The 22,936-nt window shown below is 37.4% G+C and overlaps 1 protein-coding gene across 2 annotated transcripts; it reads left to right on the top strand.

Annotated features, from left to right (window-relative positions):
• Positions 1–1,048: 1,048 nt before the first annotated feature.
• On the top strand, positions 1,049–22,936 carry antxr1b (ANTXR cell adhesion molecule 1b). 2 transcript variants are annotated; one of them, XM_084401381.1, is made up of 18 exons: positions 1,049–1,571; positions 4,923–4,994; positions 5,347–5,418; positions 5,789–5,870; positions 5,951–5,984; positions 7,904–7,983; positions 8,278–8,346; positions 8,470–8,550; positions 9,772–9,832; positions 10,053–10,151; positions 12,156–12,225; positions 12,964–13,042; positions 13,703–13,798; positions 14,116–14,160; positions 16,899–16,994; positions 17,117–17,284; positions 19,419–19,499; positions 21,167–22,936. In XM_084401381.1, exons 1-18 carry the CDS (start codon positions 1,417–1,419, stop codon positions 21,590–21,592), a joined length of 1,866 nt encoding a protein of 621 aa, XP_084257507.1. In that variant the 5' UTR covers positions 1,049–1,416; the 3' UTR covers positions 21,593–22,936. The 2 variants fall into 2 exon arrangements, with proteins under 2 accessions (XP_084257507.1, XP_084257506.1); XM_084401380.1 differs by having other exon boundaries at positions 12,964–13,177.

Below are 22,936 nucleotides of genomic sequence, written 5' to 3'. Positions count from 1 at the left end.
TAGATTCCAGTGCGGTGACAGCTGGATGTCAAGCGAGTGACGTCATCGATCATAATAGTTTTAATCACGTAACACGAAAATGTCATTTAAACGTACAGTTACATCATACAGTATAGGCTACAGTTAATCATTTAGGCAATTGGATGTTTTACCATAGTGGATTACGAATTAATAAGTAGCCTACGCTATATGATTGCTTGTAGGCTAGCCTATTTAGTTCGGCTATAAATTAACTTAAAGTTTCAGCTACAACTAATAATTTAAAATGTAACCACAACGATTCCGGTTGTAGTCTTTTAGTAGCCTAGTTTTGAGGAGATATTTGAGGGTGGAAAGGAATGCAAGTCTTCCTACATTTACTGCCTCCGGCAGTCAGTTGCCATATGATGAAATCTTTTCAGATTTAGCCTGATTCAGTTCTTGCACAGGTGTGTTTGAACTGACTATTCATCCCCCCAAAAATATAAATCCTGGCATCATTTACTCACCCTCAAGTTGTTCCAACCCTGTATGAGTTTCTTTCTTCTGCTGAACACAAAAGAATATATTCTGAAGTAACCAAACTTAATTTGAAGTTTGGGCCCCATTGAAGTCAACTGTTTGGTTACCCATAATTCTTCAAAATATCTTATTTTGTGTTCAGCAGAAGAAAGCAATCCGTACATGTTTGGAACAACTTGAGGGTGAGTAAATGACAGAACTATTTGGGTGAACTATCCCTTTGGCTATTTTTGCAAGCTACATAAATGCAGTTTAATTCTAAATATATTTGAAATAAAAGTAGCCTAATAAAGAAAAAATGTGGTACCATTTTTAATTTACACTCATTCATTACACTGGCGCGCCGAATGTCCCCCCACTACAACAAAAATAAAAGTCACCACACTGTGGCAGCAGAGAAGAAAAACCCTCAACAAAAAGCCCATTCAGAGAAAGAGAGTTGAGAGCAACAAAGAAAAAGAGAGAGAGAGAGTCAGTGTAAAACTGTTTTGAACGTTTTTCCAAAACTAACCATGTCACTCCCTCTTTGTATTGAAGATAAACCCCCATTTTCACAGAGATCCAGACATCACCAGACCTAATCAAATTATTTCACGAAGAATTCAAACTAACTCAAGTCACTGTCAACAAACTGTATGTCTCAGGGGCACATGAGGGCCAGCACTTCAAGAAGCCTGAAACACATCTGTGGCAGCAGCACAGCAGTATTAGAGTTATTTGAGCGTGAGGGAGTGATTCAGGCTCCTCAGGATCTGACTGCAGCTCCAGGACTCCAGACCTGCTCCAACCTGGATGGATCACAGGCAAAAGAGGCTGCAGAGTAAATCATCTCCATCAAAGTTGGATGTCTTGCTTTGAGGGTTTGCTGGGAAGTGCCATTGACTTGTGCAAGGCTGCCGTTATCAACCTGGAATAATGTCCATGGACCGGCGTGGAGGTGACAGGCTGCTCATAAGCTTGTTTGTGATGCTTATCCTGAGGCTCAGCTGCTGTGCTGGACAGAGCTATGAACGCTGGGAGGCTGGGTCCTCGTGCTATGGAGGGTTTGACCTCTACTTCGTGCTGGACAAGTGAGTGTTTCCATTTCCATAAGCTTTGAGAGTGTCTTTAAGCAGTGTAATGACACCTGAGAATATGATGCTGTATAAATATAAATTCATCATCCATACAAACAACCAAAGATTAAGCAGGAAACCATAGTTATTATGTCTCCAAAGAGACACATCAGCAAGCAATTCAGACTGTCTGAACTTGAAGCATCATAGTCTCTCATGCCCTCTATGATGCAAATCATGACATTTTAGGTTTGAATGTTCCTATATGTATGGCATAAACCTCTTGTAATCTGAAGGTCTTTGGAATGTGTAATTTACCTCGAATTTATATTCTGTGCAGCATAATGAATTTATATCGGAGACGTCTAAGAGGGTGACGCATGAAAACAGTGATTTAGACATGGTCAAAAGCATATCACATGCAGATAAAATCCTCAAGCACAGAATTGCACTGCAGTGTAGCTTTTGTATTGTATTTTTAATAACTTTGTGGATGCCATTTACCATGAATTTAGTAACTAGAGGACAACTAGAGACAAGAGCTTGGCAAAGACATAAAGAAAAGAAATAAACAACAGAAGACCTGAAGCGATCATAAAAAAAAAAAAAATTACAAATTCATTTATGTGGGATATTTTGGGTGTGAAGGATTATTTTCCTTCGTCTAGCTCTCCTGAAGGTTCTCTTGAGTGGAGCGTTTAGAACTGTTTGGGTTCCTCATGTGCTGAACCTTTTCACCAGCAGGGCCAGATGTTCCAAAGCCTCAGAGCTGTCTTGAATCAGAGTTCGCATCTGAGCACAAATGATATGGAGATGAGAAAGAGACCGAGGGGAGGGAGAGACAGAGAAAGTATGCCATTGTTTAGTCATGCCAGTAACATTCTTCATTTAAAAGCAAAGATAAACTCAGAGAAAAGACATGTGAAAAACACACACCCTGTGATGGATATAGAGTGCATTAGGCAAATGTAATATGCATCTAAATATTTGGATTTCTCTTTGGAGGAAGAATAAAACAATGCCTTCATTGTGCAGGGCAACAGCCCAGATTTTGGATAAGTCTTTTTATTGATAGGTTCTTATCTGATGAGGTCATTGCTCACAATCCAAGTTTCATTTTCCTGTTGGAACACTGCAAATGCACAATGCTCATATGCTGAAAGTTCTACGTCTGTGTTTTTTTTAGCGTGATATATCTCAAAATATCACAACCTCCAACTCAAACACTCTATATTGACATCCTTGATACAGTGTCTGCTTTTGTATGCAAGAACGGAAATAGTATGAGTATATTTGTCTTCCATAATTATTAGTTCTTGATAAAAAAAGGAAAACAAAGTGAATTGTTGTGAACACATACACTGAAAAAAAAGCTGGTATTGGGTTTACTTTGAAAAATTAAACACATTTTTCTGTTTTTTAACTCATTAAAATAGACAGTCAGCTTTTTGGACACTAACAAGATATGGGCATTAAAAGGTTCACACTCACTTTCCTCATGTCAAAATGTTCCAAATTTCAAATATGTTTTAAAAGAGAATGACTATGTTTGAAATAAAGTTTGCAGTAATAGAATATTCTCTACATATCACCTCTTCACTCATTTGCTTTCTAATCTAGATGTCTAAAAAAACAGCCATTGTATATTACAAAAGGTTTTGGCTCTTTTACAAATTGCTTTATACGTCATTTTGGCTAAAAGCAGCTGCTTAATGTATAAATGTACAGTAATTGTGGTCTGGGTCTCAAACTTAAAGTCTTGGCCTGGATCTGCATCTTGGCTTATGGTTTCAGACCAAACCACAACTTATTTGCAAAGCATTAAAGGTGATAGTGACCTCAACTACAGGTCGGTAAGCTATTGCAGAGAATCTGCAAGAAATCCATATAACGGCCACTGTAAAAAAAGAAAGAAAAAAAAGGTTGAATTTGAATACTACAATGAATTCAATCTTTTTTTCAGTTCTCTAAAATGCTTGGCCTTGCATGGTTCTTGTCTTTGCCTGAATTTAAGCATTGAGAGGTTTAGGTATGAGTCTTGAATGGTTTGATATAGGCTCCAATTCCATATCTTCATACCAGAAGAAAAGAAAAATACATAGAAAAATAGAACAGTAATAGAATTAGAGACAATATTAGACTGTCCACATTAAAAAAAAAAAGTGTATCACCATCTGTTGAATTGATCAAGACTGAATTAGCAACACTGGTGTGTTTGTGGGGGTGGAGGTGCGCAGAGGAAAGCTTATGCTGACTTTGGATGGCTTCAACGTCGCTTACGTAAGCTTAGCATTTTTTTTTTATTTGTCTCCACCACAATTGCCCCGCCAGATGAGCTATTACACAAGCTGAGCCGTTAAAGAAGCCCACTTAACAAGAACTTAGCGACTAGATGCTCAGATATCATTCTCTGTGTCAGAAGCTTTTTAAAACTACTTTTTATGACAGTTGGACAGGGACATGCTGCCATGCAAATGTGTAATGAATCTTGATATAATCCTTAAATAGGGTATCAGGAGTGTGTAATTTCTGGGGAAATCACCACAACATGTGACTATGCAGCCTAAATCCTTTTGTGGATTTAATCAATCATGTGAACTTCTAAACGGTTTCCAAAGAGTTGGGTGTTTCCAAAGTAGGGTCGGTATGTTACTTTGGCAGATGATGTAATGTCTCAGACAGCAGTCATAAATGTAGACCTATCACCTCTGGTCTTGCAATGCCAATATGACAAGTTTTTTTCTTTTCTTTTTTTATAAAATGACACCTAAGATTGCATTCGATGATATAACCTCTTGCATTGAAAAACTGAGCCAAATTCATCCTGCATGCTTGTGTTAATTTCTGTACTTTCAATGCTTTTCCTTCCTGGTAGTTTATTTTCTTTTGCAGTGGCCTAGAAAAAAGTGGGAAAAAAGTGTATTTGGAAGACAAAATAAATGTCACTGCAGACGTCAAAATAACAAGTGGCATTCGTAAAAAAAAGAAAAGAAAAAAAAGATGAGGCACACTTTTCAAGCAAAAACATTTCAGAAAAGGCATTTGTTTTGGAATAATGAACAAAAGATAAAACGCCACAAAAGAGTAACTGACATCATACTACTGTACGTCCAATAAAACCAAAACACTAGTCATGATATGAAGAAAATATGGAGCAAATATGAAGAAACATTAGTTTCACCTGCAGTATTTGTTTGTAGATGCTTCTTAGTTTGACATTTTATCTAATGAAATTCATTCATTCATTTTTAGTGTTGCTTAATTGTCCATTTAATTGTATGACAAAAGAAATGTTGATTGCATTGTTATTTTGTGCAATCCTAAAACTGAACCCTTAATGCATAACATCTTTGACATCATTCTCAGGTCTGGAAGTGTACAGCACCACTGGAATGAGATCTACTACTTTGTTGATCACCTTGCACACAAGTTCATCAGGTGATTCCAGAAACTCAGCATGCCGTATTATTTGTGATCCACTTAGTGTCATTACTGCAATGTATTTATTTTTAAAAAAATCGGTTATGTAACCTAAAGTTTCAGGTAGCTGTTGTATTGTGTTTAAAATTAAAAGACTGCACACTTTATGCAATTTTGAGTTGCCACTGTCCAAGAAATAGTATATAAATAGAAGGCTGCAAAGCCAATTTAATGAATAATGCCAGCTTGTATAGCAGGAATAGCTATAATGGAACTCCTACTAGACCCTATTAATGTCAGCTTGTCGGCAACAACTGCATGATGGTCTGTGAATAAAAAATTAATTTGATCTATTCTGCTCTGTCTTCAGCCCCCAGCTCCGCATGTCCTTTATAGTCTTTTCAACGGAGGGAAGGATCCTGATGAAACTTACAGAAGACAGGCAAGAGTTTATAACACATGCTGTGATTTCATACTGCCAATGCCAACATCTCTTTAGCTGAAAAGCTTTTGACTTTGTTCTCTCTCTTTACTTGCTGTGAGTCTGTCAGCTTTATTTGTGTTAATCCAACAAATCAAGAAGAGCTGGCAGCATTCAAATCATGCTGGTCCAGGCTTTATGCTGGTTACCATTGGTTTGGCTCTGGTAAAAATAAAAATAAAAATAAAAATGTTAATTAACACGAATTGTATCTATCTTTTTAACTATTTGTTTAAATAAAAGGCTGTAAGCAATGCATGAAGTATAAATACTTTTAATTGAGTAAATTGCCATGAAAAACTGTCAAAGTGCTACAAATCTTAATATTCAGGGATCAGATTCGTGCTGGGCTGGAGGAACTTCAGCATGTCTTACCAGGTGGAGATACCTTCATGCACAAGGGTTTTCAGAGGGTAAGAGGTTATTGCAAAATACACTAAAGTACAAATCAGAACAAACGCAGTTTATTAAAAAAAATTGTGTGGTTTTCTAGGCAAGCGAGCAGATCTACTATGGAACCGGTGATGGTACGTTACGAATCAAATTCCTCTGGTAACTGACTTGACTTTTTTTTATTTAGTCAGTAGAAAGGTTCATTTATCTAAATTTGTGTCTCTGGAAAATAGTGATCTATGACATTGTATTATGTTGAATATCAAAGTTTTTTGTGTCTACTTGTCAATGAAGGATTTGTGGACACATTAATGTTTTTAGATTTGTGGAGTAAAAGTTATATTTTTTATTTTGATTTAAAAGAAATACCCTAACATTAGACCCTTGGGGCGTAGTGGGGTAAAATGCCCTCTTTGAATAATTGTACATTTTGTTCTATAACAACTAAATTAGCAAATGTTTCTATTTATTTCCTATAATAACACATTGGCTGATTTATCATCATCCTTCACATGCTAAACTTATGTCTAAATAGGTTACAGTTTAAAAGTGAAGGCACATTGTTCTTAAGGGGGCATCTTTCCTCATGTTACTTTACTAGGCTATATCATTTTTTAACGCCGTTACAACAACCTTAAAAGTTAAACTAAGCCGATGTATCAATTTAGCACATTTACGAAGTAGCCTACAGTAATTTCACTTGGAATCGACGCAAGCAGGAAATGTCGCTCGCTAAAAAAGCTTTGATACATTTCTACATTTTTGCCAATGGGGAACTTTTTTCCCCCACGAAATTTTACTAATGTGTGACCGCACCAAAGTAGCCTATGTTTAAAGATGTCACATTCGCTTGTTCTTTCGCCTGACGAGGTTTGTATCGGATGTACATCGAAAGAATATGAGTAGGCTACTGTCATTATCATGTTATTTTGTTAAGCCATCACAAAGAAAGTTTAAAACTTGTTAAAGACAGATGACGGTTAGCTAAATGCGATATGGTTGCCAAAAGACAATGGTTGCGCGAGACCAACCCCAAAGTACGATTGAGGCTACTCTTAGCAATTACTGTCAGAAATTCAAAAAGTAATTGAATAATTTGCTCTCTGAACCATTCTAGGACGTTCTTCCCAGTACGTCTATGGCACGTTGTTTTTCTACTATGGCAACGTCGCTTGTCTACGTGCAGCAACTGCAATACGACGTTCTGACAATTAATTTTTTTTTATGCTAGATTTAGATATCCCCCATTTAGCATGTTATGTTTTGTGGTTAATTTTTAATTAGTCAGATGTTAGATAATTACATACTTTTTAAATATTGTTTATCATTATTATTATTTATGGGCCTAAGAGGAAATGATAACACCTGCAAGTGTACACTTTGAAGAGTAAAAATGACACAGAAGGTTAGCTAATTCAATTTGATTAAAACTGCATATGGTAATAAAATTGCACTTCCAAAAGTAATACGTGAAAAAAAGAAGAAAAAAAAACTAAATATACGAATATACAAAATTCTTTTAAGTATAATAAATAAAAAATAAAAAGCAAAGGCAGATCAGAACATTTAATAAACAAAACCGGGTTATGGCAGACAGGGGAACTCGAAAGCCGTTAGTGCTACTGTAATTTACACAACATCGCAAACTCCATGAATTATCAGCTAATGTTATTCTGTCCCTTCAGTTAGACAGAAATGTCACATTAGACGGGGAAGTTGTGTTTGAATAATTACGTATCTTATTTAGCTGAGGTAAATTAAACACAATACTCATGTATTCATCCTCGATGAAGAATGAGACAGCCCAACGGTCGGTTGAAATTTAAAAGGCTGATTCGCGCTTCACGGCAGTGACAACATGTCGTCCAGTGGTTGTCCAGACACCCTTGGCACAACCTTAAGCAATGGCCCTGAACGGTGTTTCAATGTCAACATTGTGACAACGCTGTAACAACCTTCACCACACAACGTAGTAAGAAGGTTGGGTACTTTGTGCCAACGTTCTGTGTTTGCTGGGTTCTATACCATTATAGATTCTCTCTTTCTTTGTTAGGATACCGCACAGCGAGTGTCATCATTGCTCTGACAGATGGAGAATTGCGCGAGAATGAATTTGACTTGGCAGCCAGAGAGGTGAGACCTTACACCTTAGATCCTGTCATATTTTCCTTTATTTCTCCCCCGAGCATGAAAAAAATCTATTTAGCACCAACAGCCTTTAGCCCTGACTTTACCCGTGAGGCAGCAGCTAGGCCTATTTATAAAATAAACTGAACCTTGGACCTTCTTTCTCTCAGACTGTCTCTTTTAGCCTATTATCTAGATAATATTTGCATAGTTTGATACTTCACATGTGCTGGCTCTAATTGAATATATGCAACCCAACACATCTTTTTGAACCCTGTCCTTGATCTGATGAAATGGCAGGCCGGTCGCTCACGTCAGCTGGGAGCTTCTGTGTATTGTGTTGGCGTGAAGGACTTTAATGAAACCCAGGTAAGGTGACAAAATGATTTGCCCCTTCACTGTGAGCAGGTCACCACGATCTGGATTTTTCAGCAACTGATGTACAATGTAAGAACGAAAGAATAATTTTCATGATTTCTCATTCGGTCACAGCTGGCAACAATAGCCGACAGCGAAGATCACGTCTTTCCTGTTAATGATGGCTTTGAAGCACTGCAAGGGGTCATTGATTCAGTGAGTGAATTAATTAAACTCAGTCACAGCTACTCTCACATCTTTCTTTTCATCATTTTATTGATGCATCTAAATAGCTGTTCCAAAACCTTGTGAGCTGCCTAGGCAGCATTTTATGTTATCAAATGTGCACTTTTGAGACAAAAAGCATGGTGTCTTTTAGCCAAATTTTAAGGCAGCGTTGCATTTATCATTCACTGAAAAGGCAATTTGATAATGCGACTCAGTGGGAAAAAAAATTATCTTTTAAAAAATAGTTCAATCTTATTTAGAGTATCTAATCGTTAGCTAATCAAAAAAGCACTGGTACACATGCCGATACACATTGTACGATTTTGGGCTGTCCCAGACGAAAGATGACCAACCGTGGCGATTTCTGTGGTCGTGGCTCCTAAACAGTGTTGCTACGTCGTACAGTGTGAGAGGTTCTGCCGTTGTCACGGTCTTGCGACCATCATTTTCTGACAGTGTCAGAAATGTAGCATGATCATATCACAGTGTGTTTGCTGCTACGACCTACGTCTACTGACTAGCCAATAAAATTATCAACGTGACATGGCGCTAAAACTTAAAACTACCTCAAGCTCCATTTGCAAGATTAGCATGCCAAGCTGGCCTCTGTTTTCTGTCCATGACTGCGTCCATATTCTCCTCTTTCGCTTCCTCCTTTTTTTTTTTTCAGCGCACATAAAAACCACAATTGCCAAAGATAAACTCTATTGAAATCCATTGTGAGTTGACGCATATTAGCTGCCCGTGTAGAGCACTACAATCAGTCATTTATGAGTTTGCATGAGTTAAGGCCCGGGTATACTTTATTTTCCATGTTCCGCTCCATCTCGTGCACAGTTGAGCGAGCCTTTCAAAGTACACTCCTTTGGCCGTGAAGTCTAGAGGACTTTGTTTTCAAGCACTGAAGTCACTCACATATGCGCTGTTGTACGTGCACCATCCGCACGGCCACAAAAAAATTGGGCTGCATGCGGAAAGACACTCCCGATGATGAAAATGATGTCACACGGACAGTGCGCAGTGCTTTAGAATGGTGCATACTGTATGCACTAGAGAGAAAGCCAGCTCACTAGGTTTGGGCACAGAGCCTTTATATCACACAAGTAAAACTTAGAGTAAGTTGTCAAAATTGGTGGATGTCTCTACAATAAATTGACTATGACATGCAAAACATTCAAACTTAAATGCATACATTTTTTCTTGCCTCAGATTCTGAAGAGATCCTGTATAGAGATCCTCGCCGTGGAGCCCTCGAGTATTTGTGCAGGAGGTAAACTTACGTCAGGCCTGAAGCAAAGACCTAGTTCAGACAGGCAACAAAAATCATATATATATATCTATCTTGTTTTTTACATATACAACTGGAAAACACCACATGAAATCTGAACTTTTATATGAACTTATATATTGGATTAAAAAGTTTTTTTTTTTTTTTTTGTTCAGGAGACATGTATATAACATAAAACACAATGTGTTTCCTCCCGTCCCAGAATCCTTTGAGGTGGTGGTTCAAGGGAACGGATTCCTTCACGCCCGCGATGTGAGCAGAATCCTTTGCAGCTTCCGTATCAACAACACCCTCACCGTGAGTAAGTGAAAAACAGCACAGACGGATTCCTGTTCCTTGCATTGCTAGCTGTGAGCTGCTGAATTATTAATAGGCCATCCTGTGTTAGCATTAGCTGCTAACCCAAATGATCTAAATAAGCATTGTCTTCATGCATGTGGCAATGCAGACAGCTTTGTTTTTGTCTTTTGTAATGATAAAGAAGCCAATTGAATCCAAATGTCAGTATGGCTGCCGTGTTTTCTGCAATGGTCTCGAGAAAGGTTGGCCGCAATACTTGTAAATCACAAGACTTGCCTTGAACGCAAACCACATGTGCAACAAACACACATCTACACACCATTAAAAAACACACCATGGAAAATATTACCAGGACTTTTGGTTTGGGATATTAGATGTTTTTAATTGTTTTGTGTATGTATTGGTTTGATTAACATGTGTAGAGTTAGACCAATGTCACAAAAACCATACAGGTGAACAAATTTAATTATTTTAGGGTATGTCGTAAATTATACTCCCCATCGTATGGCTCTTGCATAACTGTTACATTTGGTAACTAATAAAATGGCTCAACGCACAGCGCCTGGAACGCTGGATTTATCTTGGAAGTGAATGGCTAGAAATTGGTCTGCTGCGGTGTTGATGTCTTAATGATTTCTGAGCTCTGAGCTTCTATCCTTCTCTCTCAGCTGCTGTTTTACTTAAAGAATATCAGATGGCACAGGGGAATGCAGGGCCCATCTCACCAGTGCGATTCTCGGCCAGGGTAAATGAGGCTTTGGAGTCAAACATTTTCCAGTTTCTCATTTTTCATGTGGAAAATGTCAAGAGGATGAAAAATTCTGCCCTTCAGTTGTAGGCTGAACCTCAATGGTAAAGATATGCAATGCAGCTTCAGTGTTTTTCTTCTGAAAATAATTATAAGTGGTAATTGCTAAGGCAAGCATCTCCATCACTTATACGTAGGGTTAGGGGCTTTTCAAAGGTCCTCAAATAACTCGTCTTGCACTGTCTGTGCTATAGGCATGAATAATACCTCAAAGCATGCGGTTTATTGAGAAGAGGTGCTATTACGAGGAAATGAGCAAAACAACCCCATAGACTTACAATTCAACAGGGATTTGAGGCATATCTACAGAACAAAATATAGAGACTTGAGTGTGAACACTTCTGACTTGAGACAGGGAGTCACCACCCAGTGATCACTAGTAACACCCTGGCAACCAACCAGATCACTGTATCATCTTGGTGTTGAGTTCTGCATTAAGCACTATCAACATCTAGTTTATTATGAATTTGTTTATTAAAAACAGCAATAAGTAATGTTATTTTTTGTGGACATTCATAAGTTTGGGGTAAGATTTTTTTTTACAGTGTCACATGATTACGGAGCCCCTAAAGGAACATGGTTGTGGAAAAAAAACATATTTTTTCAAAAGTTTTGTGAGCGAGCGCAAAGTTTCTCCGGGGAATGCAAAACATTTTGCGAGAAAACGCTAAAGCATTGACATTATTTTTCCTCCAATCTAATTTTTTTTTTCATCACCATGTTCCTTTAGGGGCTCCTTATATGATCTTTTCAGAAATAATTATAATATACTGATTTAGTGCTCAAGTAACATTATTATCACTTTTCAAAACAGTTGTGCAGCTTAATATTTTTTTGGAAAATAAGTATATATTTTCTCAGGATTCTTTGATGAATTGAAAGTTTCTAAATAACAGTATTTTGAAGAAAATTTTTTTTTATAAATAACATTATAAATGTCTTTACTGAAGCTTTTGATATATTCAATGCATCCTTGCTCAATAAAAGTATTAATTTCTTTAAATAAAAAAGGAATCTTATTGACCCCAAACTTTTGAACGGTATGAAACTAGTTTTGTAGTTTTGTTAGACTGGTTTATATGTTGAGCTGCTGTAAAATGATCCACAAATACATGGTAAAATGAAACAGAATCACTGAGCTCAATCCTAAGGGCACTTGCCAAGCTGCTTCTTGTCCTGTGTGTTGTTATTCTCCAGTGAAGAGGCCTCTGGTAGTTGAAGACACGTACCTGCTCTGCCCAGCGCCTGTACTGAAGGAGGAGGGAACGTAAGTGTTGCTGGAAACTCTTTCTTCAGCCGAAGCAAATAAAGCTAGAATGGAAAGAGAAACACACAAGCCAAGAAACAAATTCAGACACAGGACAGAAAGACGCCCAGCTCTCTCAAATGCATTCTTATTCCAGGCTTTTTAGCTTATGAAGCATTGTAAAACATCTTCATAATTTTATATGTAGCCTACTGTACAGTAGAGTAATGATGCTGAAAATTCAGCTTTGATCACAGAAATAAAATCACGTTTTAAAACATCTTCAAATAGAGGACACATTTCAAATTTTAATAATATTTCACAGAATTACGTCTTTTACTGTAAGTGTAATATCATAACAAGTGGAGCATTTTTAACTTTATAATACATTTAGTACCTTAGTACGTTTTAGTAAACATTAACAAGCACTTTTTCATAGCTATTTGAATATCTATTAACTAATGATCCGTTAAGCATTATATAATGTTTATTAATGATTTAATAATGAAAGTTATTATAAAGTTTTACCACCCCAGGATTAAGAATTTTTTTGATTAAGCATGAAGCTTGTTTACTTGATAATTTTAAGGCAACGGTTTCCTAATTTTTTTTTAGTTAAGTCAACTGACACTTTTTACAGTGTACGTGTGGAAAAATGCAGAATGTATTTAAATATGAACGCTAAATATTTCATAAAAGAACTTGAAAAAAGAAGAACAAAACAAGTCAGACATTTTTGTCTCTCTTTTTCATTCATAGGTCTGCCTCCCTCCATGTCAGTATGAACAACGGCCTGAGTTTTATCTCCAGTTCTGTGACCATCACGACCGTCAGCTGTGTGAGTACAGTAACCCTGCAGGGCAGCAGTGTCAAGCCCACTACCACTGTTACACTGGGCAGAGCCACTCCCAGTACCACTACACTGGGCAGTTCCTCTAGCTCAGCTCCATCTTCAGTCTACCCTCTGAACACAGTCAGTATATCCTGTCCTTCTTGCCCTCTCTAAAATCCAACGCTCCTCTGGTGGGGTGCCTTTCCAACAGTACACTGGTAGATTGCAGCAGATTTGCTACGAGACAGAGGCCCAAAAGCATGTGAATTGATTGAACACCATTGTTAAGGTGTTGAACATGTCACATTTCACCTGAAAACCTGAAGATAAATATATAAATAAACAAACATGAATACAAATTATTTTCTTTGATTTTGTGGTGAAATGTGACTGAAATGCTTTGTAAAGGTTTCGTGAGATACTATATTTAACTTCAGACAGAGTTCCAGGCATAGTCACTCACGCAGAGATCCAGATACTGTTTTTAAAAAGCTCCTTGCATAAATTCCTATTAATATTCTCTCCCTAAACTCCATTACACCGCAAACTTTTTAAGTGGAACCCCATCCAGAAGGGTTTGAGTGTGGCATGAGGAAGATTATTCAATGTTTATTTCCTTTGGACCATAAACCTCCCCTGGATCTGTGTTTCTGCTCTGTCCATCAGACCGACGGAACGTTCTTGGCGATAGCGCTGCTGATACTTCTGCTGCTGATCGCTATGGCCACACTCTGGTGGTTTTGGCCCCTCTGTTGCACCGTGGTAAGTCTCGCACTGAAGCCCCTCATCTCAGCTTTCTTTTTCAGAAGTTACCCCAACCGGAGCCCAAAATCCAGTCATTACTGCGCTGAAAAGTGGTTTTCGAGCCGTTTTTGAGCCTATGATGTCTCTTCTGAAGTGCAAATGAATGTGAAATTTTGAGCCATGGAAAAAGTCTTGCTAAGAAGTGAGATGGGATAAAAAGAAAGAAGTTTTTAAAAATGACATCTTGCATTAAAATTTCATTTCCATTCCTTCAAAGATGATTCCCGTGACATGAAAGACTGTAAAAAAAAACAGTTTCTTTTCATTTGCAACAGATCGTCCATGAGCCGCCGCCGCCACACGTGATGGACGACAGTTCGGTAAGAGATGCTTTCTTTTGGTTTTGATTTTCTTCCATGTTTTTGAGTCCTGAACGATGTCAAGATCACAAATTGCAGGCAGCAGTTGGAGTGCAGTGTGAAAAATCTGATTTTATGTCCATCTCCAGACCTGCACGTTGGGTAATTTAGTAACTTTAGAGGGATAGTTCATCCAAAAATGAAAATGGTGTCATTAAATGGTGTACACACCCTCGTGACGTATGGAAACCATGTACCTTTCTTGCTTCTGTGGAAATCAAAAAGGAAGGAAGTTATCCAGGCTGTTATTAACATGCAAAATGTATAGTAACTGGAGCTGCTAAAGTGATAAGTTTACCCAAAAATGAAACTTCTGTCATCATTTACTCACCCTCAAGTTGTTCCAAACCTGTATGAGTTTCTTTCTTCTGCTGAACACAAAAGAATATATTTTGATGAATGTCAGTAACCAACAGTTGATGGGCCTCGTTGACTTCTATAGTATTTTTTGGAATACTGTGGAAGTCAATAGGGCTAGTCATCTGAAGCAGATTTAAACTAAATCTAAAACCATAAAAGAATAATTTTTGTTGCTTGAATAAAATAAACTTGAACTGAAATAACACTGGTCTGAAGCCATGTGATCTGTATTTAAGACATTATTCACTGAAATTCTTCCCCTCTTGCTCTCAAGTCACATTTCGAACAGCTCGAATTAGATTGGAGAGCCAAAACAGACAGGTCGAATTCTAGCAAATAATCATTTAAATTGAATGTAGATTTTCAATGCTATATGCCTTGCTGTTTTGGTGGGAGCCACAGTGTATTCTCATCATGAAACCTTTTTCCTCCAACAAGATTTCTTCAGAGAGTTTTGCTTGTGAGGAGACGCCAGCTGACATTTGTTCCAAACATTTGCTCAGCAAAGTTTTCACAGATGTGGTCCCGGGTGCCAAACTGATAATGACAAAAGACAGAAAGCGTCAGAAAATTATGTGATTTAAGGTCTCGAATTTTCAAATAAAATCCACCCTGTAATGTTGATGAATTTTAACGATTTCCCCCCTTTTGGACTAGGATACATGTAAACATCTGGAGATGAAATGACAAAGAGCAGTTCCACTGTTAAGGAATTTTTGTAGCCTACTACCTCTTCAAGTTTATGAATTTTTGAGAACAATTTAATTGTCCATAGCACATTTCAACCTGGACACGTTGTACGTCTTCCTCTTTCCAAGTCTCAGATTTCTCCTTCAAAACAGGAAATTCCACAAGCTTAAAGCAGGTCTTGCAGTGTCTGAGGTAACAGTCTGCAGTGGAAGTATAAACTGATCTCTTATTCCTGCTCTCAGGGCTCATCACTGCAAAATGGATATCTTTTAATCTCAGAAAGTTTAACTGTGCTGTACTAGGGATGGGTCATGATGGTTGAAAACTATTCACACATACATATATTAACTACTGTTCTAAGATTTACTAAGAATGATGTTTATATTTAGCAAGGACCGCATTGAATTGATAGATAGTGAGATTGAATACATTTACAATGTTATAAAATATTTCGATTTCTAAAAATTCTGTTCTTTTGAACTTTCTGTTCATTAAAAAAATCTGGGAAAAACAAAAATATTAACTGGTTTCAACATTGATAACAATCAGAAATGTTTTTTTGAGCTGCAAATCAGCATTTTCGAATGATTTCTGAAGGATCATGTGACATTGAAGACTGGAGTAATGATGCTGAAAATTCAGCTTTGATCACAGGAACAAATTACATTTTAAAATATATTCAAATTGAAGACTGTATTTAAAAAAAAAAAAAAAAATCTTACTGACCCCAAACTTAACATAATAACTTAAAATATAACAATTTTATGATTTCTTTCTTTCTTTCTTTATTTTAATAATTTTTCCAAATGCTTTGCTTCATCCATTAGTCATTTAGTCAACAGTTCTTCCAAAACAACATTTAGAAAATAGTTTATTTATTATTTTAAATGTATCATTTTAAAAATGAAACATTTTTCTTAAACCCTGAAGACAGTGCCAAAAGTTTCAGCAGAAGGTAATCTAGGGTAATATATAAATACATATGAAAACAGTTTTTCTGAGAGTTCGTCCTCCTGAGCTCATTAAAACAGTTGCAGTCAGACTGCAAGAGAACATATGGAAATTCAATTCTGTCTGATTTCTTATGAGCCAAGAAATTCAGATGACAGGAAGGTATAGGCTGACATCATTTCCTGGGGTGCTTGGAAAGGATTACTTTTACATGGTTTTGAACTCAGTGTATTTCAGTTCATGAGAATAAATAATTTCTTTGTTCTTGTTGCGCCCTTTGCATAATCAAATCAAACAAAGCATGCATTCATTTGTAATTGGCTCTTCCAAACACTTCAAATGATCTCTTTAATGCCTAATAACTGGGTCAGTTTGGCTGGTTAGCATAAGCCAGTCAGCCCCGGCTGCTAGATGATGTAACTACACCATTATCTATGCAAAAAAAAATTTCTATCATCTTTCACTGAATTTTTTTAAGTAATGGCAAATATTTCACTATATTCATCATGTAGATGTTTTAAATTGCCAATGACAATTTTTAAGTTAGCAGAAGTTAACATGGAATTAAAATCAACTATTTATTTACTAATTACTATTTGTTTACACAGAGATGCATTTTCACAATCCAATCAATCAAGTTCTGTTCAACATTTCTCATAATTCACGTCAATTTTTAATAAGAATGTCTTTCTCTAAAGGATGAAGAGGATGAAGGCTACCCAAAGAAGAAGTGGCCAACAGTGGATGCTTCGTACTACGGTGGGAGAGGAGTTGGTGGCATCAAAAGGATGGAAGTAAGTCAAGGATGTTTGGAAAGAAAAGAACAGCTTGCATTCGCTGCGGTCCACTGCAGTGATACGAGTGTGTGTGTGTGTGTGTGTGTGTGTGTGTGTGTGTGTGTCCATCACAACTCCAGGTGCGCTGGGGAGATAAGGGATCCACTGATGAAGGAGCCAAACTGGAGAAGGCCAAGAATGCACGGGTGAAGATGCCTGAGCAAGAGTTTGAGTTTCCCACCACACGGACCCTAAACAACGGCATGCGAAAACCTATCTCCCCTCAGAAGTGGTACTCCCCTATCAAGGTAGATCTAGCCAAAGGTTTTGTTTGTCAAATTAAAAGTAGGTTAAAGCCAGACCTCCTTCAAAACGTATGAACGCGCACAGCAGAGTCTTCAAACCACCACGAGACGAGAGACAAAGTGAACTCTCAAAGTAGATAATCATAATCATAGTTACAACATGGCGTGAACGCAGCATAAGCTCGATGATTTGGTTGAGGAGGAACTGTAAAAAGCGGATGCTGTTTCGGTTTAAGTGCTCGGTGACGCGTCTGTCTATGCATAGCATGTAACGCGCTGATGATGTGTAATGTCTGCGCGAGCAGGTGCGCGGAGGTATGGAAAATAAATACGTTGACAGGCAGGTACAACATTGGATCATTGCATTCGGACCGAAGTTTTTTACTTTTTACACCAACAGATGAATTAATTCACAAAAAAATGACAGTATATAGTACTATTTTTATTTTATTTTTATATGAAACTGAAATTCTTCATTCACCATGTTTTGCTGGTGAACAGCACTGCATTACTGGCCAACCAGTGACCAGAACCAAAGCAGCTCTAATCAGCTTGGACCAGAATTAAAATTCATATTGGTCTAAACCAACTGGCCAGGGATGGCATTGTAAAAGGTAACTTTTACGAAGCCAAAAAATGTTCAAATCCCAGTGTGTCCTCACAAAAACACATTACACAACAGCTATGGATGACCCAGTACAGTGTCATGCTTGCGTTATGCTCATCTGGTGGACAACGAATGACGTGGCCAGGGTATGGAAGACTGGAAGGAACTCAGAAGAAGCGGCGTGCTGTTGTGGTGGCCTCGGCCAGTCCGGGAAGCGGCTCATGCATTGTTTCATAATGTCTCTGTCAGATGGAAGGGGAAATAATATAAACCAGACGCTGAACCGAGCTGACCCAAGAGAGATGAGCTTTGCAGAGCTGGTCCATTTCCCAACAAAACAAACTCCTTTTCTCTTTCTCTTCCACCTTCTTTCCTCAGGATTATGTTGGGTGACAATCCACTCTGAGAGGCAGAGATTAAACACACATACAGGTTGAGAAAAATTAAGACAAACTTCAGTGTGTGTGATTCTGCATGAAATTCGCTCTCCGTTTAGTCTCCATTGAAGCCCACAACTCTTCAAGAGATGTTATCCAGGGCAGCGTGAGGCAAATGTTACTAATAACTGTTTTCTAAGAGAAAATTATTTACTGTACCTCAGGGAGTTATTGGTGGTTCCAACAGCCAATCCTCTATTGAGCTATATTAAAATATTTTGGATGTTTTGTCACATTGGAGACATTTGTTTACTAAAAACCAAGTCTAATGATTTGTAGCTGACTTCTAAATGGAAATCCATCCCAGCAATCTCAATGGAATTGCCACAAAATACAAAAATCATAATCCAATTATTACCAAGTGGCTAGAATTGCCACATAAAAATAAAATGAAGGAATCAGTTATCAATGTATAGATTATTTTTCATTTAAAAATGTTCACAGATGTTCACATAATTCACGAATTAAAATGGTAGTTAAATGTAACAATAAATAATAAATAAAAACAAAATGATGCATAGAATTTTAATTATTTTAAATGATTTCCAGTTGCTTTTCTTAATCAATTTGCATTATCTACTTGTTAATCAAGTTGAAAAAAAAAAATGCAACTGGACCCACAACTGGCCACCAACAAAGGCAAATGTTGTTGAAGATTTATCAATTTAATTGTTTATTTATCTATTTGAAAGTAACATTTTATTATTATTAAATACATTGATACTTGATTTATTTGTGCGGCACTCCTAGTCTTCAATATCTGAGAAAAGTAACAGGTGAAATTCTATCAATTAGATGGTCCAATTTTAGGAACATGCATTTCTTTTTTCATTGCTGTTCCAATTATTTTATCGCTCTGATTCAGACAGGAAATTAGAAACTTAGAAACTTGTCAATTTACACTGCATAAAATGAATGTAACAGAAGTACCTTGGTCCTATGTCTCTCTGCACGGCTCTGGGTAGTCAGTTACAGATTACCCTGACAATCACTTTTGCTTTGTTGATGACGTGTGTTTTGCAGCTTGAATTTCCCAGCAGCACGCTGTGAAGTGTTGATCTCCTTGAACCACTGTTGTGTTTGAATCTTTCAGGGGAAACTGGATGCCCTGTGGGTTTGGCTTAGGAGAGGATATGACCGTGTATCCGTGATGAGACCTCAGCCTGGAGAGAAGGTGATAAATAGTGTCATGCATTACACAAATGCTCCATAAAATTGCAGATATTTAGTCAGTTTGTGACTTTTAGTGTCAGTACTACATACTACTACTACAGTACATAATACTAACTACTATACATAATGTTGAATATAATGTATAATACAATGGGGGAATATTTGTGGGTCCTGATAGTGCCAAATGTCTTATGTTACCAGTAAAAAATGGCCTACATTATTTTAAATATATCTAGTCAGTGACAGATTGCGAGCATATTCGTCTTAAATAATTTTATTTTCAGCTTCAGAATCATCAATATTTTGATTCTGGTGTCACCATTGTCCTGTGCATTGGGTTACCAGGCCAAGTCCAAGCCTTTGCATTTACACCCACAATGTAATATAAAATTTAGCATTTTAATCAACAGCACATTTTTTATCATATCATGAGTTCAGTATCGTGATATGTACTGAATCGTGACACCCCTAATATATATATACTCAGCTGTGCTTATGTCTGACAATTTTTTTTAAGTTAGAAAAACACTACATTAAAAGGCTGAATCTGTTTCCACATAAGGAGGTAATAGTAGTTAATGCCCAGAAAAGCAGACCTCTGGGTTATTCCAGAATCTATTCTTGTTTCAAATGTTGCAGGCAGATTGTGAGGATCACGTGAAAACCAATGTGAGGTATATTGAGGATGAAAGGAGGCCAGCTGTTAGCAATAAGTGCAGTCAGAAACAGAGGCAGAGTGAAAGTACTCAGGACTCTGGCATTGGTTCAGACCAATAGGACCAGTCTGCTAATATTCCTCCTGCCTAAAGGAATGCACCATAGTCTGCTTAAAGCATCAACCACCCTCCCCTTTCCCTCAGAGGAATGCACAGAGGGGGGGGTTTAGGGTGTCTGATCTGCTGTGGTAAATAGAACAAAAACGCTGGACAGAAATCAAATGGCCTTTTAAATTAAAGCCTGCTTTGCATCTTCACATGGAAACAAGAGCTTCTGTTGATACTTTAAAGCAAAATTTAACTACACTAAATTATATTACACAAAACTGGGCTATATTCATCTCACGAATGGCATCTTTATTATTCAGAGCCATACTGTGGGCAAAAAAATAACTGATTTCAAACAAGTAGAAACTCTTAAACTCTTTTCCTTGATCTTTTAAAATAAGAGTTTGATCTACTAAAAACATGCTGTGAATAGTAATAGTGCAAAAACAGAAAATTGTTAGAAAACAGAAACTATTATATGCTACCGTTCAAAAGATTTTTTTTTTTTGAAAAGGCTCTTCTGCTTACCAAGGCTGCATTTATTTGATCAAAAAATACAGTAAAAACACTAATATTGTGAAATATCATTACAATTTTAAAATGTAATTTATTCCTGTGATCAAAGCTGAATTTTCACCATCATTCCTCCAGTCTGGAAACCGTCATGCATTTTTTTTGGTCAAGATTCTTTTATGAATATAAAGTTCAAAAGAACAGCATTTATTCGGAATAGAAATATTTTGTAACATTATAAATGTTTTACTGTGACTTTTGCTCAATTTAATGTGTCCTTGGGGAATCAAAGTATTCATTTCTTTAAAAGAAACAACAACTACAATTTCACCCAAGTGTAAAAACATATAAAAGCTTTTATAAATGGATTTTTAAATTTTTTACTCTCTAGGGTCGCTGTATGAAATTCACCCGTATGAAATCCTGCCCACCTCCTCGATACCCGCTTTACAACAACCCCTCCAGCCACATCTACAGCCTCCCCCATAGCAGATGCCCTCCTGTCCCGCAGGGCACCCTGCCGCCCACCCCACGCTGCTCCGCCCACTCTCCCACCTCCACCCTGCCCCCTTTGCCATCAACCCCGCCCCCAACATCCATAACCCCTCCCCCTTACACACCACCTCCAACCAGAGCTCTTCCTTCTACCAGTCTGAGTATCAATGTGACTCTGCCTCCTCCTCCTCCTCCCACACCGCCCTCATCACCCAGCACCTTGACTCCGCCCCCTCAAGCAGCTCCGCCCGGGCGAGCCCCGCCCCCTTCTCGTCCACCTCCACGCCCAGGCCCCGAGGACCCACAGTTCTACCAGGACTGAGTCGATCCAAGAGATTTGCACAAGAAAAACTGCTGGTTATGCTGGTGGCAAAAATTGAGACCTACATTTTCCAGGCATTAGAAAGGAGCAGCATGATTATTACAACTGGCAATGGCTGCAGATGGCAGTGACTGTATTGCACACTTCATTCTGATTGGTTGACAAACATTCAAAGGTGTTAATTTTCGAAAACTGCACGTCTATGAAGTAGTTCTAGGTTTGTTAACTTTCAGAATCACCTTGCCATGTTCTTTATTTTGTTTCAAATTAACAGAACGCCAAAGAGAGTCAGAGCAAAAGAACCAGAGACACTGACGAAGCAAATCGGATACAAATGATAAACATTTGAATAAAAAATATATATATATCCATGGAATACATAGTGATTTGAACAACTGAGAAATATATACACATCAACATGAGCTAATGGTGTCTTCAAACAGAATAACTGATGATAGACCATTAAATAATTGAAGACTATTCGGCAGTCTGTTGACAATTCTTTGGTAAATAAAGTAGCCATATTCTAATACCTACTTTGTTAGTAAAAATGATTCTGTAAATTATTCATTAACATCTTAATTAGTTTTTCAGATACATTAGAAGCATCAGTATTACAGATCCTGTTGTACTTGAGAGATCATGTTCAGCTTTGATGCCTTTTGAATAGGTCAGGAAAACATCTGCAGGATACAACTTTCAAGTGACTGCAACAATGGAAGGGAACATTGACAAAAACTGAACCCAGAAGAAAATTAACATGTTTGAGCCATACATTTCCAATTTCCAAGGAACAATGAGGAACAAAGCAGGCTTTTATTTTGTATATATGAATGCTTTCCAAACAGCTGTGCTAAGAATAGATCAAAATTCATGAGTAAAAATTCATGAAAAAAAACTCATTCTTTAATTTAAATGTCATCTTTTATTCTGTTGTTTGCCAGTGATGCATTAAAATGGATAGTTCACTGAAAAGTGAAAATTCTGTCATCATTTACTCACCCTCAAGTCACTCCAAAACCCATTTGACTCACAAATGAAGGATTTTTCCACGAATTTCATATATTTCCCAGTATATTCTGCTTAAGAAAATCACACAAGTTTGAAACAGCGTGATAATAAGTAAACGATCACAGAATTTATAATTATTCTGCAAACTATTCATTCATGCATCATATATTTGCAGTTTTGTTTTTTTTTTTACTTCAACAATGTATTTTTATTTCTCATGCTGGGTTGAAAGTTTGTGCTTGAGCTGTTGCAGATGTTCAGTGTGCGTCAAGCTATTAATTGTAAACGAAGAGCATGTTTTTTTACACGCTTCAATTAAATGTTGGAATTTGT

This window comes from Rutilus rutilus (assembly GCF_951802725.1).
Source record: "Rutilus rutilus genome assembly, chromosome: 25".
Lineage (NCBI taxonomy): Eukaryota > Metazoa > Chordata > Actinopteri > Cypriniformes > Leuciscidae > Rutilus > Rutilus rutilus.
The sequence above is the reverse complement of the archived record's forward strand: the minus strand, read 5'-3'. Positions and strand labels throughout refer to the sequence as shown.

Bases quoted from the DNA above. Each gene is read 5' to 3' on its own strand.
- antxr1b (XM_084401380.1), top strand. From the start codon at position 1,417: ATGTCCATGGACCGGCGTGGAGGTGACAGGCTGCTCATAAGCTTGTTT. The intron at 16,995-17,116 runs GTAAGTCAAGGA...TCACAACTCCAG, and splicing joins GTGGCATCAAAAGGATGGAA to GTGCGCTGGGGAGATAAGGG. The intron at 19,500-21,166 runs GTGATAAATAGT...TTTACTCTCTAG, and splicing joins GACCTCAGCCTGGAGAGAAG to GGTCGCTGTATGAAATTCAC.